Source organism: Marmota monax, unplaced genomic scaffold (assembly GCF_021218885.2).
Source record: "Marmota monax isolate L192 unplaced genomic scaffold, Marmota_monax_Labrador192_F-V1.1 WCK01_AAM20220418_F8-fsc00013, whole genome shotgun sequence".
Classification (NCBI taxonomy): Eukaryota; Metazoa; Chordata; class Mammalia; order Rodentia; family Sciuridae; genus Marmota; species Marmota monax.
Genome location: NW_026692202.1, coordinates 18,594,518 through 18,613,950, shown reverse-complemented (window position 1 = coordinate 18,613,950; position 19,433 = coordinate 18,594,518). Strand labels below are relative to the sequence as shown.

At 40.2% G+C, this 19,433-nt stretch overlaps 1 protein-coding gene across 9 annotated transcripts in view; it reads right to left on the bottom strand.

Annotated features, from left to right (window-relative positions):
• Bach2 (BTB domain and CNC homolog 2) overlaps positions 1–19,433 on the bottom strand; it is a 337,701-nt gene that overhangs the window by 259,955 nt on the left and 58,313 nt on the right. Inside the window, exon 1 of one of the 9 annotated variants that reach the window (XM_058575628.1) lies at positions 9,522–10,926. The exons of 5 other annotated variants lie outside the window; for them this stretch is intronic. In XM_058575628.1, the coding sequence (XP_058431611.1) occupies positions 9,522–9,528 (7 nt within the window). In that variant the 5' untranslated portion in view covers positions 9,529–10,926. Of the gene's footprint in view, positions 1–1,281; positions 6,914–9,521; positions 10,927–19,433 lie in introns of those variants that run through there. 3 more of the 9 variants (XM_046431303.2, XM_058575632.1, XM_058575644.1) reach the window with 3 other exon arrangements.

The window sequence follows — 19,433 nt, the reverse complement described above, 5'->3', positions numbered from 1 at the left end:
TTTAAACTCTGAATCTTAAAAACAATGATAATCATTGCAAAGATAATCATTGATTATCTTTGGGGTTTTTATTACAAAAAAAAAAGAAAAATTATTTAATGCTTGGATTGTAAATGTTTTAAAAATATTATTAAGAATATCAAACAGGTGTACAGTATTCAAAACCATACAATATACTCTTAAATATGGGCTGGGGTTGTGGCTCAGTGGTAGAGCACTCACCTCGAATGCCTGAGGCACTGGGTTCGATCCTTAGCATCACATAAAAATAAATAAATAAAATAAAGTCACTGTGTCCATCTACAATTACAGAAAAAAATTAATATTCTCATTTAGTATGATGTCAATCTGAGTGGTAGTTTTCCTAACCTGACACAGAGGGGTTAAAAAGTTCTTCCTGGTCTTGCTGTAATAAGCAGAAGACCCTGGGTTAGAAGTGACTTCACTTCAAGGTACTATGGAATTGGAGCAAGTACAAAGACCACAAATGAAAGATAAACCCAACCTTCCCTGCCACCAATAAAACATACATTCCCCACAAAGACCACCATTAAAGAAAACACCTCAGAGAACAGATGACAGTTTTAGAAAATGGGTCAGTTTGCTTCTGGACAGCAACCAGAAAGACTGGCCTCCTATCAAGTACTTTCCATCTCTTTTGAAACAGAGAGAACCTGGTTGTCTTGTAGCCAATTTAGTTTATGAAGAAGCACAGAGAAATCAACAGCTTAATAAATCAGTCTACATCTTAAATACAAAGCATCAAGGGAAAAGATCCCTGAGTTGCCGTGGTAGATAAGGGTGTTTTGTTTTTATTCTATTTTTCAATGTTTCTTTTTAATCTTTTAAGAAGTTGAAGTTTGGGTACAGAACAAAAAGGAAACACACTTTCATTTAAAGGGTGCCTTGAGAAAGCCAATCCTATAAGCCAACATGTGACTTCTACTCAGTTGATTCTAATTGTGTTGGCTCAATGAGCAATGAAGCCTGTGGCAACCATAGGTTTCTAAAAGGTTAATGGAATGTAATTCATCCTTTGAGAGAAATAGAAGAAGAATGGGTAAGCAGGCAGGTCAAGAGAGAGCATAAGAAGAGAAGAGGGGCTTAGGGTGTTGTTCAGTGGGTAGAGTGCATGGCAAGTATGCATGAGGAGCATGCATGAGCATGCATGAGGGTTCAATTCCAGCACCAAAAGAAGACGACAAAAAGAGAAAAGAGGTGAATGGGAGGGTTCACCAAGAGGAGGAAAGTAAATATTGGTAAACAAACAAAGACACCTACAGACAGTTTTGGTGATATGGCCAAGTGCCCCTCACCAGCCAGGTCCTCGCTATGACAGAGACCCAGAGCTTCAGTCTCCTGGTGACAATTCCACATCTTTCGGTGTCTCTAGAGTTCTATGCTCTCGTGGCTTGGGCGTTAGCAAGTGGGAGTTGGAGAAAAGAGAAGACTGGGCCTACCTGTTTCACCACTACTTATTTACTATCAACCTCCACCTACCACAGAGTCTGTTTTACCTGGATCACTGCTCAGGTGGTTTAGAGGTATGATGAGAATCACATACACCAACTTTATTCTAGCCTCCCGACTCTAAGAGATGCTCAAAAGCATCAAGGACTGTTTTCTTTGTGTGCCATGCCTTGCCCTTGCAAATGCAGCTGATACTTATTGCCAACAGAGAATGGAATATGATGACGTGGGCTTTTCTCTCCATTCCACCTCCCCACTCCCTCCTGAGAGGCTAATTCTATACTTTTTTGTTTTTAATATATCTCAAAGCTGTGTAGCCCAGGCACTCCAAAGAGATATACCCAGCAAGCCACTCTTCACAACGTCAAGGTCTCTGGCTTTTAAAAAGACATAATATATCCCGAGACCAGTCTGTGGAATGGACTCCTGTCCCTCCTCTTCCTGCCAGCAGCTTAAGTAAAGGGCTGGAGCATGAGGACTCATGCCAGATCCAAGGGTTTGCAGTGAAGTAACAAATAGCTTTGGAGAGAAAGGGCAAAGAAGTGTATAGAGGAAATGCTCAAAAATCTAGGATTTAGGAGCTTGGGGAATCATATGAACAGGTAAGGGGGGAAAAATCCCCAATTTTCTCCATCCTATGTTTAGGTCTAGAATAATTCACTTGACTCAGAAGTCAATTCCTGATAACTTTCAACTGGAATCCTTGTCCAAGACTAAATAAATGTAGGCCATTTTTTTTAAATAGAAAGTTCAATCTCTTCCTTCCACAATAAGGGGCATGGTGCTAGGATTAATGACCCAAAGGCAAAGGAACAAACAGACCCAAGTTCCTACCCCAAACACACATGTCCCAAGTCACTGTCTGATTCCTTTTTTTTTCCCAAAGAAGAGGCAGAAGACCAGGGTAGAGTAGCCTGAGGAGTTTCTTGCAAGTCCTTTTCTATCCTCCAAGTTACAAGCTGTGGTCTTGCAGGACCTCAGTGTCCTCACCACCCCTGAGGCAGCAAGCAACACAACATGGTTCTGCCCCAAGAAGCTGGACAATGTCTGCCATCTGCCTTTCTCCCCTGTGCTCTACCTTCACGGCACAGCGCAACACAGAAAACACACAGTCCTAAGCCAGAAGGATGAGAGCATCTTCCCACCAACTCATCAAAGTCCTTCTTCCCCAAGGTGATATGAAAATTAGTTTTCTGAATTTTAACTAATATATATGTTATAGTTCAATAGGAAAATTGTGATTAAAAAAAGAGGAAATGAGAGGGTTTTTGTTTTTTTTCTTTGAACACAAATAAACTGGTCTAAGAGCCAGAAAAGGATGAATTAAAGGCCGTAAAGGGCCAAGAGTGCCAGGTGCTTTCACAAAACCACTTCTGGTGCACATGCTAGGGCTTTTCCATAGTTAGATCATATGGATAACTAAAGTTTAGCTTCAGGGCCATCACTATAAGAGGCCAATTCCGTCTCCCAGTAATTAAAGACTATCTCAAGTCAAAGGCATAGGATTGAAGAACCCCCAAAAGAGGTTACCTGATCCAGCTGCTTCCTTTACCTGGGTGACTAACCAGGAATCCCAAAGTCAGATGCTAACTGAAGAATTACGATGATGAACAGCCAGGCCTGAGATGATGGGAAGAGATTGAGTCTGCCATTCAGTGCCATCCCCAGCAAAACAAGAATGAGGCTTGAATATAGCCCAGAGCTGCTGCTATATTCAAGAAAGCCAGAAAATTTGAACAGTATATAAAACACTTGGTTTTTTAATGTTGGAAACTTACATTAATACTTTGGAACTCCTGCAGGGGATGGATGTGGTGGACCAATTTGCACCTTCTACTGTCAATGACCTGGAGAGTCAGTCAGAGGATTCTTCACAACTTTAAATCTCACAACCCACTCCCAGGCCCCTAGAAGGTTATGCAGTGGCAGTTTCTAGCCAAGAAAGCATATAAAGCAAGGCCTGGGAGCCAAGTCAGACAGTCTGAACATCAACTCTCCTTGGCATGTGATTGTGGCAAGTTGCTGGCTCTCTCTGAGTCTGTGTTGCTTCCTCCCTAAAATTGAGAAAAATTCTTTACATTTCCTAAAATTGAGAAAAATTCTTTACATTTCCCAAAATTGTTTTGAAGACCAGGTGGTATAAGATAAAGAGAAGAATCTGCCGCTCCCCACCCACATTCAACATCCTCATTTGGCATTAAATTGCAGGTAGGTGCTCACCTCTCAATCATCATGCTGAGTTATAAGCATTTCAAGAAAACTTGTCTTTTTGACTTACTACCCAAATACCCAGCACCTATTCTTCTGACTTATATACAGAAGACACTAAATATATGCCATGTTTAATTTTAAGGTTTAGGAAGATCTTCCTGTAATCTGGCATCAGTCGAGCTTCACTTCCTTCCATTCATTCTATCCTCTTCTAACAATTTAATGTCAATATCTATTTCTTAACCACTTTTACACAAAATATTTTTGAGGCTAAATGAAAAAAATAATAATAAAATATTAAAGATTTTTGTCCTGAAAAGAATGGCACCACTTTAGTTTGGAGTACTATCTGCACACAATTGTGAGCATCACTCTCTTTGTGCCTCCGAAGAAAAACGTTAAACATGAGAGATTCCATCAACCTGATAGTACAGGAAGAATCATGTTTTAATCTGAACACCTTGATCTCATGTCTGACAATAATGTATGTCACCATGAGGAGTGTCCTTGGGGGCAGTCCAGAGCTCTAGGCAGCTCCTGATCCATTTGACCACTTTGGAGTGACAAGGTTTCATTTTATTCATTTAGAACAAAGGTTTCCCAACCATGTGCCTGATCTACCTAGGTTTCTTTGGTTTTATGCTTATGCAATTTCAGCTTCCCTCTTCCTCGGGAGGTTTGCTGCAAATTCAGGCAAACCCATTTCCTGTGATTTGGTGGGAAGCTGAAATAGACAGCTTAGTGGGTTACTTCAGAATGGCCCACTCTAAAGGGAGCAATAAGCTGAGGGGAGTCAGGTCTCTTTTCAGTAAAAGGCTTCCAGTTATGAATTTATTCTCAAGAAGACCTCGAGGATGGGCTATATTGAGAGGAGATCACCTTCACGGGTGACATAGTTTACAGCTGAAGATCATCTGCTTGGTAAAGTGGGTTTATTCCTCGTTCCTCATTAATCCCCATAACAAAGCTCTAGCCAGCAGGATGAGCTGTGGTGGGAGCAATCCAGGGGATCCACTGTTGACCTCTGCTTTCTCCAGAGTCAGATTCTGTGCTTTTCATTGCCAGCTTCCTCTGAGTAAGGCTTGTTCTTTCTGAGTTGTGGTAGGTTGTTAAGCATCTGCACAGGGATCCGGTGTTTGCTTCTACCAGGGCCCAGGGCTCTCAGTGCTCTCAAACCAGTTTCTATGTCAAAATAGCTAAAGTTCTCCCACCACACAGGTGGCATTACTACAGATATCACAGCATTCAAATGCTTGGCCCTGTATTTCCAGCTCCAGTTCCAGACCCACTGTGGAGTGAGATATCCTCTAGAGCCAACAGCGGATCTAAAACACTGTCAGGCCAGTGACACCTATGTCTTCTGATTCCTGGGTATTCCCTTTCCTTCTTTTAGCTCATAGAGACCTGAAAATATCTTTTTTTTTTTTTTTGTAGCATAAGCTATATTGTTGTGACTCATCTCTAACTCTTCCTCAGTGCAGAGTGACATCTGGTTATAAAAAAGGACTTGATAGTGGTCTAGGCCTTAAGAAATGCACCCTCAGAAAGTATGATAGCAACCACCCAGGCTGCTGCTCCAGGAAGAAGGCTGTCTTCCTGCCCAAGGCTGCACTTTCTCACAGGACAAAGTCTGCCCTCAGTTCTGTGGAAAGGAATCTGCCTTATGTTCATTTTTTCATGAAATATAATTGAATGGCTGCATGCTGATTTCATAGGGTAAGTGAGGCAAAGGCGGCATGAAATGAAACAGATACAACCACCTCACCATGTCACAGCCAGGGTCTGTAGGGAGTGGCTGAAATCTCCAACAGCAGCCAAGAGACAAGCCACAGAAAACGGCTGGCCAGCAGCGTCTGACCTGAAGGCCGGGTCCCTTGGGCCTCCTCTGATCTCATTACAGCAGTCGACACTAGTCCTCACAAAACAAACAGAGGAAATTTATGCCTGCCCTAGCTGTGGAAAACTCTACATTCCTTCTTAACGAGAGTTCCAGCTTCTGAGACCACAACCACCCTGCGATGGGGAGGATGTCGGCTTTGTGCCCAAGAAAGCACTGTCACTGCCACCTCCTTTCCCTCTTTCTAGGGTTGCACACAAAGGTGCTGAGCTTGGGGCCTGGGCTCTCTGGGCTGGTCCCTAATGAGAAGTTCCCTTGCTGCTAATGTCAACATCCCAAGGGTTAGACAGTCCAGCTATTTCCTCTTGAATAGCTCTGGGAAAGGCTCTACAAGTCAGCCTTGAAGGATTCCACCTGCTAAGGTCAGAATTCTAAGAAAGTTTTTTTTTTTTTTTTTTTAACAAAAACAGAACTCCAGGTCTTCTGGTAGGGAAAATGTCTCCCTTAAATACTCTTGCCTGCATTTTAGAAAACTTCACCCAAGTTGGGATTCCTATGTAAAATGACAGAATAGAAGGATGGGTGTCTACCTGTGAGCTACAAGCTCAGTGCTAAAGCACCGGCTCAGCATAATCCACAAGCTCCAGGCCCTGCTTTCAAACCCCAACACCACACAAAGGCAGAAGGCAAAGCATCACTTTATATCCTTTAATTCAATCTCAGAAGTAACTGAATGCTCAGCTCACGCGGTAAAGAGTGAACTGCTAAACCAAAATAAGAATGTAGAGCAGTTCTACGTCAGGGTGATTTTTGTCACCCAGGAGACATTTGGCAATATAAAGACACATTTTTGGTTGTTACTTCTGGGGGAGGTTGATACTGGCATCTAGTGGGCAGAGGCCCCCCAAAGAAGAATTATCAATGTCAATTGTGCTGAGACAAGAAGCCTTGCTGGAAAGGGAACACTCAAGGATATGGGTAGATTTTAAACAAAGATGACTCACAATTAACTTTACACTTATGTTGACATCATGCAGTCTGGTGATAACAAAATGCAGACAATTAATAATCACAAATTTTACCAGTTCTCTCCTCCTGAAAAATAAATAAAAGCTTCCTTAACTACTTAGAGTAAAAGCATTAGTCTCCTGGGAAAAAGTGGTATGACTTCAGTGTTAGATTATATTATCAGCAACATCAAGAGAGTGCTGTGCTTGTTCCAGGTCAAGGTGTGATCTGAATGCCTACTATCAACATTCAGTGATGACTATTGGCAGAAGGAATTTATGAGCTAAGCTCTATGATTTCTAAAACTATACAGGTAACCTAAGTATATCTAGTTCTGGAAAAAAGTGATAAAATGTCTCAATATTTAAAATACTAACAAAAGTATTTTATTTTATTTATTTTTTTAAGAGAGAGAGAAAATTTTTATATATATATATATATATATATATATATATTTAGTTTTTCGGCGGACACAACATCTTTGTTTGTATGTGGTGCTGAGGATTGAACCTGGGCTGCACGCATGCCAGGTGAGCGCGCTACAGCTTGAGCCACATCCCCAGCCCCCTAACAAAAGTATTTTAAATGGAACCTTGTTGATGTTAACCTACATTCTAGGGTGGCTAAAAAAAAAAAAAAAAAAAAAAAAGCAGAGTAGGGTTCAAAATAAACGCAGAAATGAAGAATTGCAGAAATGCATCATAATGAAAATAATCATGGTGCAGCAGGAAAAGGGAGGTACTGGGGGACAAAACTGACTAAATTTTATTGTACTATTGTGTGCATGTGCAAATATATAACAACAAATTCCAATATTATGAATAATTATAATGTGCTAATAAAAAAAGAAAAAAGAAATAAACATGGTGCATACTTTGAAATGCTTTTCCTTTCTAATTTTCTGTCCTTATTTCCATACAGTTCCCTCTACCTGGCACACTTTCATTGCATTTGATGGAAAATTGTACATTGAGGTTACTCAGTCATTATTCACTTATGAACTCTTCTATTCCAGCAAAAGAAGGGGGGCAAAAAAAATCCCATGTAAGCAAATTTGAAGAAGAAAAAGAATTTCGTGAGTGAGCAGGAACCACTTTTTAATAGAATGTTTTAAAGACTGTGGCATAAACAGTAAACAAAACTGATTCACTAATGTTAATACTGTTTACTGCTATGTAAGAACCAGGCTTTTTTTTTTTTTCCTTAATGCCCCCAGAGCTAGAGGAAAATTAATATTATGGCAGGGAAAACTGATCCCTTCCTTGACATTTCAAAATCATTGCTCAATTCTTCTTGAGCAAGGAAACCATAGTAATGACTCTATTTTACCTACCGCAATTATGGTACACCTCACAGCAATTCTCCTTACAATATCCCCTTTCCTCCTTCCACTCAAGTCCTGCTAAATAATCTCTGGAAACCATTAACCAAGAGTCCTGTTCCAATTCCCCCCCCCCCCCCCCCCCCCCCCCCCCCCCCGCTTCCTCAGTCATGCTGGCGTCAGGACAAAGCAAACTTGTATTACATCACAGCGCAAACTCATTTTCTCTAAACCAGCTCATTGGTAGTTTACTGCTACTGGAACCCAATGCTGTCAACAGTGTGGTCTTTGTTTGGTGGGTGTTTCTTTAAAAAAAAAAAAAAAAAATTTTTTTTTTTTTTTAAGTTTCCCGTACCTCTTTCCTCTTTTAAATAGAGGCAAGCTGTTGGAGGCGCCTCTCTAGCCTGGCTCCACCCTGCTCAGTAAACTAGACATTACCTTATACACAAATGACTCTAAGGCATTCCTCAGTCTAGCTGCCTGCTGCAAAATTCCTGTGCTCCCCAGCAGCCAGGCAGCACACACTCCCCTGGCTTCCCCTCCTCTTTCCTCTTGCTCACCCTTCTTTTTTCTTTTTCTTTCTTTCTTTTCTTTTCTTTCTTTCTTTCTTTTTTTTTAATTTCCACTGCCTCACTGTGTTTTTGTGTAAATGATCTCACATGACTCAACAAATCCATCTGCCTGAAGCAGGCCAAGTCTGGAGCCCTCCCAGGAGGGAGGAGAAGAATTGCCTTTGTGGAAAGGACCTGGAGCTCTGCCCTTTCTCTGGCTCGAATTACCCGCCTGTCAGGCCTGACGGATTTGGCTAAAAATAAAAGGAAGCGGGCCGTGAAAAGCAGATGAATGGGCTCAGCAGTTCCTTAGATAACACAGGCCTGCTGTTGCCCAGAGCTCCCCAAACAGAAACTTCGCATGCGGGTCTTTTCAGTGCAGAGATGTGGCTTCCAGGTGAAGGGGACAGTTAGATCCATTGGCATGGGGGACAAGGCACATGGTGAATATCAGTTTTTGCACTCCTGTGTGTGTGTCTGTATCTGTGTGGTGTGGTGTGTTTGTGTGTGTGTGTGTGTGTGTGTGTAAGAGGAAGAGAGAGATACACACACAAAGATGGGAAGGGGGGGCAGGGGGTAGCCTAGTATAAAAAGTTACTCAGAAAACAGTAGAGTTCAGTGGAGCGAAGGCTTGGCTTGTAAAACAGGAAAAAAAAATAGGTTTCCACTACAAAATTACCCTTTTCCCTACCTCCAACACCAGACATTTTTCAGCCTCCCTATGATGTCACTTCTCCATTCAGAGCCAGCAAAGAGCTAAAAGTCCTTCTTGTAAGTGTATGCCCAGCGCCCGCAGTGGGTATTAAGCACTTAGGTTGGCAATGTAATGACACACTGTAACAATCTGTAATATGAAGCAGTCAGCAAAGCCCTGGCTCTGAAAGCTATTTCTCTCAACCATTAACCATATGTTTGGCTCCTCAGATAGCCAAGCGGGTGTTCCAGCTCACCATCTGGTTTCTATCCACACAAGCAACTAAAGCACAGGCTACGTCCCTCTGGAGCTGCGTGTTTCTTTTTCTCTCTCTTTTCCGCTCTTCCCTTCCCTTTTCCTCCTTCCAGCTCCTTTGGTTCCCTCACTAAAGAATTCTCTGCCATTCATCAAGTGCAAAGAAAACTTTACCTGACATGGCAGCGGCAGAGCCATTAAGAATGCACAGCTGTATTGTAAACACGCCAGAGGGCCATTTACCATCCGCGGAATCTGTGCAAGTCAGTCTCTGCCCCCTTCCTCATCTCCTCTGAGTGCTGACACTTGATCCAGCATGTTAAAAATAGGTGCATTCTTGACAGATCCAGGGGTTGCTGTGGTGCCCTTCATAGTCACTTCATATTCTGAGAGTGGGGCTTTAAAACACACACACACACACACACACACACACACCCTGAGTTTGCCTCTGCATTCAATCTGCCTGACGTCAGTCTCACACAGGATGACATTCCCCTTACTGCAAATAACCCAGCCAACTACAAGATTCAATTCCCTTTTCTGCCCTAAAATACTAGATCCCTGGTGTGTTTTTTTTCCCCCTTGAAGAGCCCAAATTGAGACATGACACTTTAGAAAAATACAAGCATTTAGTCATTTTCAACAAATTCATAACTTGCAAAACTCATGCTTTCTTCTGTCTGCATTTTTAACAGTAATGACACAGGATCTGCTATCAGAATTTATGATTTCCCCATAATGTTTTCAAAGTATTTTTCCTCGAGTTTTCTCCTTTGCAGGATTTAAGGTACTTTATAACCTTTTAAAAGTATATAAAGAGATTGCAATACTCAGAAATTAGGTCCTTTTTTTCCCTATCCCCATAAAAATAATGTCTGTAATACCAGCCCATTTTACTGAATTAGGAAATTAAAGTTAATTTTTTTCTCACGTCTAAAAAAAGAAAAAAAAAAGCTGGCTTCTCACATACCAAGAACAAAAGGATGAATACCATTAAAAAGTGATTAACCAAAAGGTCAGATTTTACCAACATGGCTGAGCTACAGAGGGTTGTCACAGGAGCTGTTCATTCAGGCCAACAAGAGTGCCCAGAAGGCTCCTTGCTGCCCTACAAACTTCCTAAATCTACTACCCCTGTCAGCCTTCCACGATCTGAAATAGGTGTTGTGTTAGCCATTTCTGCTAATAAGGGACGTAAGAATTTTGCTACATGTAGGCTTTAGAGAAGGACAGAAAAAGGAAATTTTTTAAATTCAGAAGCTTTAGGAAATTGTCCACAGATGATAGGTTCTATTAATGTTTCTGTCCTCCAAACCATCATAAACTATAAAGATTTCGTTAGCCTTATTCCCAAAAAGATAACAGCAGATATAATTAGTAAAAAGGAAGAAAAATGAAAAATTCCAAACTTCAACTTTTCATAGCTGCCGACCTGTCTGTTATTTTTAAGCACTGCAGACTCATTTTAATACAAGATATTTATGCTTTTCAAAAATATTGGTGCCTGGGCCTACTTCACTCGTCCCATTACACTGGGTGCCTAAGCGAGTCCTGGGCATCAGTATTTCTTAAAAGCTCCCTGGTTTCATGCAGCAAGTTGAGGAATCTTACTCTGTGTGAACTAGCATACTAGAAACCATCTCATCAAAATCAGAATGAAAATACAAATGAAATTTAGTGGCCTTCTTTCTTTCAGGAAGAAGGAAAATAACACTGAAATAACACTGAAATAACAGTGGCTTTCAAATGTGTTTAAAAGTAGAATTATCCACCACATAAAAATCTTATGTGAAATCCCTATAAACAAAATAGGTTAAAAAGTTGTCATTTATACTGTCATCCTATATTTTCTCTGTATAATATCTTTAGCTTTTACCTTTCAGATTTAAATTTTAACTCATTGTAAGTCACCTGGTGAGAACAAAGAGGCTATCTTATTGAACATAAAATCTGAAAGTGGAGTTACAGCTACGAGGTCCAGTCCTGCTACCTCAGCATATAATTTTTCCCATGGCCAGTGGATAAAGTGATCAAGGCCTAATGCATGTAAAAACAGCAGCATGTGCAGAAGGATTAAATTAATTCATAAATTAATTTTTTTTTGATTCTGGGGATCGAACCCATGGCCTTGTGCATGCCAAGCACGTGCTCTACCACTGAGCTACACCCCAGCTCATAGATTAATTTGATAAAGGTCGATTAGATGTCTACTACACACTAGGCACTATCCTTGGTGGTCATCAGAGGAATAAGTTGCAAACTTTTCCCTTGGGAAGTCTAGTAAAGGGAAGAAGTGACACAAGGGCAGCAGGATAGAGGCACCAAGGATGGTCCTCTGGAGAGGGCTGGCTAATTCTGCTTGAGGAAATGAGGCATAAATTTACCAGCATGAGACAAATAAGTCAGATCATCAAAGCTGGAGCAGGATTTTTGATGGCTAATACAGAAATGGAAGGGCATTTCAGGAAGAAGGAAAAGAATGTGAAAAAAATTAAAAGCCTGAAATATAAATAGGGCTGCTGAGTCTGAGGGTTAAAAGGAAAAAGAGGAGGACAGTAAGAGCTATAATATAGGCCAGAAAGGTACCTGAGGCTAAGAGATTTAAAAAATTTAAATGCCATGATACAGTTTAGACCAGCACGGACCAGCAGAAATACAAAATAAATCAAACATGTAATTCCAAATTTTCTAGTAGTCATATTAATAAAAGTAAAGAAACTGGAGAAATCAATTTTAGTGATGCTTTTAATGATGCATTTTAACGTGTTATCAATATAAAAATTATTATTGAGTTTTTTTTTTTTTTTTCATACGAAGCTTTAAAATAGGGTGCCTGTAGTTACAACCCAGTTAACTGCTATCAGAGTAGTAATGTGGTGATTAGGTTAGAACTCTCACAACTCAATCATTTCATCTCTAAGCTTTCGTGCATTGTCCACACTTGAGCTTCTGGGGGACACCTCACATTTAAGCCATAACAGTCACATTCAAATTTATATCATAGAGACTCTGTCACATCCATGTGGAGAAACAGAGGGAGGACTGGGTCTGGGAAAAAGGCTTTTGAGGGTGCTTCTACAAAGCATGAAAAGGATGAACAGAAGCTCAAGGCTTGGACAGGGCAGAGGCAAGAGGAAGGCATGGAAAAGTCAGTCTAAACACATTTCTAGAAAGAATTCAGAGAGACTTAAGTGGTTGTCTGTGAGGGATGAAGGACAAGGAAGTACAAAACCATCAAATGTGCTTTGTTATGCTAAAATGTGTGCTTACAGTGAAAGGTCACTGATCATGTATCTAATATGAGTTTCACTGCTCCTTTTAAGCTTGCTTTCCTCTGCAGTGGAATGCAATGTCATTTAATAAACAGGTGCCGAGTTATCACCCTGAGTTAGGCTGTGCCAGGCATTGAAGAAGCAAAGCTGAGTGGGAGAGAATCCTTCGTTTTAAGGGGCTCAAATATAGTGTGGGAGACTAAACTATGAATTATCACAAAGTATTAGGTGCATTAATATTGACAGATGTGCAAGAAGGCTACAAAATGTTCCATAAAATATAATTCAGAATTATTTCATATAATGTAGTCAGTGGAACTTTTAAGATAATTTTAAGATAGTAATTTAAGATAGTTTAAGATAGTAGATAGTTTCAAATAGCAAGGCCTGTTTCAATTGACTTAAGTGATGCAGCATATGATTTATTTTCATGTTTGTATTGGGTTGCATTCTACTAGGAAAATCCTAATAACTGCAAGCATAACTCATTAACATAATCCTACTCTTGAAACTCAGGCAATTTTTCAGACAGATCGCTTGCTATTCGCCATTCATACTACTTACCATCTGAAACTCAGAAACCAAATTGGCAAGAATAACACTGTATCCCTTGCTTTTGGAACTCATTATGGGAAATTGCATCTGAATTCTAGAAATGAGTAGATTTAAACAGCAAGGTATAGTTGTGTTGGAAATTATAACCGTTTTTAGCCCTTTATTTTATAATTTTATGATCTGTCTCAGACTTATTCAAACAGTTGGAAAAAAAACTAGTTGATTTTTTGGGGGTATTTTCGAATTTTAGTCACTAATGATAATCTGACAATGACTTGACTTTTTAAAAAGACAATAAAGGAGTATCCAAAACGCAGTGAGTATACATGACCCTGTAACAGCAGATATGTCACTAAGTGGTATGTACTGTGTTCACATATCATACAACTGGCCATTAACCCATGCAGAAGCCTAAAGCCTTCAGAAGCTCTGAAGCCCTGCCTGGCATGTAATTGAGCATGCTGACTATGTATGACAGGAGGCTCAATTTATGATCAGACTGGAATCTAAAAATCACTTCTCTCAAACTTCTTGATTCATAATCTATTTATAAGGAGGTCAAATATACACACCAAAATAGCAAAAATTCTTTATTTCAAGATTAATTTGATTATCTAATTTAATGTGTTGGTGGTCTGAATGTATTAAAATTTGGTGTATAACACATTTAAGTGTGTATGTTTTAAAAAAAAATCATAGTTATAAAATTAGTTTTAAATTTTTAAAAATGAAATACAAGTTAAATGTTTGCAGAACCTCTCAGATATCCTCAGGGTACTTCCACAGGGCAAAGTTTGAAGACCACTAGCTTAGGGACTTTGAGGTTAGAATGTAAACATAAGAACAACAATTTGATACACCTAGCTCATCAAATCATTGACAAACTTAAGCCAAGAGCAGAAACCATTTTTCATTATCCTAAAAAAGTGAGGTTGAGAAATAAAAATAAATACATTATGATTCGCTAGTAAGATAGAATTCAAGGGGTTGGGGCTAAAATTTGGGATACATCATTCATTTCTCAGCGTTGTTCATTCATTAATTCATTTCACAATTTATTCACCTACCACTTACCAGGCACTGAGAGATGTGGCATATATCAATGAAGACAATAGAAAATATCCCCACTTTTGTGGAATTTAGAATCTAGTGGGTAGAGACAGACAATAAACCCAAATAAGAACATAATAACTAATACATTTTTGTTACAAGATGACAGGTGCAATGAAAAACAATGGAGTTAGAGGAACTGGAAGGATGGAGGAGGAGGAAGGCGTAATCTTTAATAGGACCAGAAGAGTGGGCCTCATCAAGAAAACGCACATGGAACAAGGACTTGAAGGAGGCAAGAGATAAGCCAAGAGGATATCAGAGCAAATGATTCTCCAAATGTGGCTCCAGCATCACCTGCAAACTTGCCACTGGCTCAGAAGCACTGGTGTGGGGACCTATCAGTCTGTTTTTTTAAGTTCTCCTAATCTTATGTACCCAGAGTTTGAGTAGCACTCAAAGCTTGAGATCTTTTGGGTAAAGACCCTAAGAGAGGAACATGTCTAACATGTCTAAAATACTCTACAGAAATGGGGAAGAAACCAGGTGTCTGGAGGTGACAGTCCAGAGGACAGTGGTGGAGATGTGACAAAGGAGGGGCGCAGCCAGAGTACATATAGTCACAGTGAGAGTCCAAGTGAGAAGTCACTGGAGGGTTTCAGACAGAGCAGTCACATGACCTGCCATATTTTAAAATGTTCACACTGTTTGCTGTGTTGAGTGGAAGCACCACATTGCTTGCCTCAGGAGAAGTCTCCTTCATTTTCAAATTCCACTTTGGGCCTTGGTATGCTGCTAATTGTTTAAAAACAAACTGTGAAGGTGCAGAGCTCTGATCTGTCATGTTTTCCACTTTTTATGGTATAAATACTTCCACCATGGCTGATTCTGAGCTGCCAACATGACTCACGGAACATGGAGCAGTGAAGAGCACAACTGATGTAATACTGCGTTAGGTCCCAATATCAAGCTGCCGTTAACATTGAAAAACAATGGGGAATGTTGTAAATCTGGTTGAAAAGATTCATGTTTTTTTATGGGTCCGTGTAAATGCAGTGTCTTCTACTAGTCTACTATAGTTAATCAAATACAGACCCTAATTCCTTAGAATTTAATATAAAGAAAATATATTACCTTCACCTAAAGAAAACTGCATTAGTATTAAACCCCAGTTTCTTTTACTTGAAAAAAAAAATCTATTTAGCGTTAGCTCAGGCTGATCTGTCACAGAATTTTCCCTTCTACTAGAAATAATATTTTGTATCCTCAAAAAGTACACTGATTAGGATTCTGCCATGGAGGGGTTGTTACTTCAAGAGCTCAAGCAAATCCCAGCAGTCCATCAACAAGTGTGTGTGCATTTCAAGAACAAAAGTTTGCATTTATTTGGAGATGAAGCTTGGATAAGGCCTTCATCTGGTTGATTTGTCATTAAGAAACTTTTCTTGACCTAGCAGAATGTCCATATTTCTGCCAATCAGATTGCAGTTTGTGAATAACATTTTAAAAGTATAGCACTTTCTATCAAGAAAAAAGATGTTCTGTGTACTCTGAATAAACAGAAAATGTGCTCCATGCATTCTCCAGCCTGCAGGGTCCCTGGGCAGTGTACCACCCACACTCAGACCCCAGGCAGGCAGAGCAGCAAATGTGCATAAACTCGCACTCCTGTAAAACAATAGGGTCTTTCAGGCCTTACAATCTTGTGAAGAAACAGGCTGAAACGTCATGGGAAAAATTAGGAAATATCGGAGGAAAATAGCTCACAAAATGAGGGGTGGAACCATCAGCTCACATGTTCTAATTCCTGAACAAAGAGAAACAACCATGACAGCCCCCTGCTTGCTCTGACCCTTCCATTTCAAAAGAGAAGCATCCTAACCCTCTTTTTCTTTCTTTTTCTTGGGGATTACAGCAGCAAGACATAGGCAAGACATCAGAATGAGAAATTTTTAAACCTAAGGAGTAGAGTTAATTTCAAAAGCTTTACCCTTAAGAAAAGCATAATAACCAACCCACACTGCCAACCTTGTTCGGTAATCCAGAATACCAACACAATTACAGACCAACTAGACTTCAACATCCATACAAAGAGAAATAGAAATTCCATATATATATATTAGCTCTTCCAAAGTATTCTCACTCTTGAATCTCACACACTAGCCACCTCCACTCTGCAATCCTTCCTCATTATCTGCCATAGCCAATCTAGACTTTTCGCAGCAGCCTAGCTAGTGGTCTCATAGCCTGTAATACTCCACTTTCCACTCCCTAGCCTTTGCCAAGAGTTCTTCCATTTCTATGGTATGTGTCTCCTCTTACTCACCAAACAGTGTCTTTTGATTTAAAAGTCGCACTTTAAGATCTACCTACTGTACTTGATCAGTCAAGTACATTTGCAAATTTGTCAACAAATTCACTCTTCTGCTTTAACATACTTTTACAATCCAACTATATTTTCCAATTGGTTATGTTAATCTGATTTTACTAAACTCCCTGAGGGTAAAGTCTGAGTCAATTCTTCCTTACATGATCTCCAACTTTCTACCATATCCCTAAGATGTTATCAACTCTTAAGCACTGTAGGCATGCCTCCTATTGCCTCCCAAGAATGACTATGATAGTCAAAACTTTTGGGAAAAGAACCATAAAGTATGTGGAAGAGGCATTTATTTTGCTCTTTGAAGAAAAAAGCAGCATGCATTAAAACCATAAAAATGCTTTTAAGAGTAAAACAACTTAGAAAGAAATGGACCACATAGCAAAAGTAAAAGAGTCAAATGAGAGCTCTAAACATCCCACTACACAGGTCACATCCATACTAATAAAATCAGAATGTCTGGGGAAGAAGCCAAGCATTTGTAGTTTTTATAGATCTTCCAGGTGATTCTAAAGTGCATCAAAGTTTGGAACTCAGACTCTGCTGGTAGGTTTCTTTCTTCCTTATTTTGGTACTGGGGGTAGAACCTGGGGGCACTTAATCATTGAGCCACATCCCTAGCCTCTTTTATTTTTTATATTGAGACAGGGTCTCACTAACTTGCTTAGGGCTTCAATAAATTGTTGAGGCTGGCTTTGAACTTGCAATCCTCCTGCCTCATCCTCCTGAGCTGCTGGGCTTACAGGCATGTACCACTGCACCTGGCTTCTACTAGTAGGTTTAGTACACTGAGGAAAGAGCTAGATTGAAGTTGGTGATGGTGATGAGCAAAGGTTAACTTTGCCACTTCTTAGTGCAAAATCATTACTTTAGTTAAAAAAGAAAGTTGTTCTCTGATCCTCATAATCTGGGGCACTCTGTAATCTTTAAAAGGCATTCAATGAACTTTTGGCTTTGGGATTTAGACTAGGACAAGGAAACTAGGCACGATGGTAGGCATGGCCTCTGAAAAGAACAATAACTGGAATGTTGCCCATTGTGTATCAAGGGACTGATCAGTCTCTTGCTACAGGTTATTCAGATGGATAACCCTAGCTGTCCATCGAAGGCAGTGGGTCTGACTGCCTATTTGCAAACTCAGGTCCAGACAGCAACCTCTGACATTTTGACTAGCCTGAAGTGGGGCCCCAGGATTCTTGTATTTCAACAACTTCCCAGATGACTGTAATGTGTGTGGAAAAGCATAGGCAGAAAGGTTACAAGAAGGAACTCCACGGCCCTGCTCTGTGGGCTCAACTCCCTGTTCTATCAGTTACTAGCTATGGCTCAGTTTCCTAATTTGTAAAAATGGGAGACAACTGATAACCCCTCATTTTTTGTGAGGCTTAACTGATGTCGTCCATTCATCTACCTCACTGAATTATGTTGAAGATTTGACATGACACATCACATTCCTGCACATCCATGTGTGCGTGTGTAGTTGTTATAAGGACTAAACAGCATGGTGTTTATAATGTACTTAGCACTGTCTCCAAATAGAAAATGCTCAGTAAATATGAGCTTATCTGATGCTGTGGTGGTTTGGTGGCTGTGGCACAGCTCACTGGCATTTCATTCTAGGCTTACCACACAGCCACCTTAGTCTGAGCAAACCACAATTAGAAGACCTAAAAAAATTATGGTGGTGGAGAGGAATCCTTTTGTTCTCTCTTTTAATGATTAGGAGGTCCCACTAACCATGACAAATAGTTCTGTCTCGAAAGTAATGATGGGAATGTGGGCTTACAGGCAAAGAGCAGTGTAGAGACCGGGTTCTGCCTGGCGAGATAATAAATAGTATAATTTGACAACAAGAGGAAACTCAACCCCCTCATTTCCTAGGAGGAACCCAGAGTGGAAATGTGTTTTGTTCAAAATCACACGGTTAGTGTTAGAACTGGGATCAGACTGAGGAATAGAGCTCTTTAGTTTCCACGTGGCTTCCGCTGATCACCCCTGGTGAGGGGGTGAGTCTGAGAGGCGTATTATCAAATGGAATACACAGTCTTTGTGGACAAGGCCCACGCGAGGGGTGAGGTGCCCTGTTTCTCAACTGCTTCTTTCCACACTCTGCCCAATTCCCTGCTCTGGCACAATTCCACACCCTACAGGTCATTTCCGGCTGAGATGAAGGATACAGAGCACTAGAAAGCAGCTGTGGTTTGCTTTGTGGCCAAGTTGTTTTCTTAGGGATGTTCAGTTCCAATTTTGTAACATAAAACAATTATAAAAGTATTCAACTTCACAACTTTCCATTACATAGGACTGTTCAGGGATGTACCTATATTAAGGGACACTTGCATACTTTTTATCCACTGGCCAAGGACAGGAAATCCTATCTTTCAATTGCTGAGTCTTGGGCTACTCCATCTGAGTATTTCTGCTGACAAATGTGACCTTGTTTAGGTTCTGCAGGAATTTAAATATTCTCTCAATGTCATTTCTACTTGACCTTAGTAACATGACCAAACTGCAAATTCAAATGCCACTGAATAAAGGTACAACATTTGCATCCTGTTACCAAACTGCCTGCCAATTCCAATCCAGTGACCCCGAGCCAGAACCTAATCCAAAAGATTACAAAGCAACATACTGATGAGTTGTCATGGCAACCCCTAGATGTCAGATATTACATGTCCCAGGGCTGCAAATTCTCATTTTTAATCTACTCATATCCTAGTATTTCATGTATAACAACCAACTAAAATGCAATTTGATATGTCGGCTGCCAAACATAATAAGAGATGCCACTTGCTATTATGGCCAATAATAAAAGACTTCTAGTTGCTT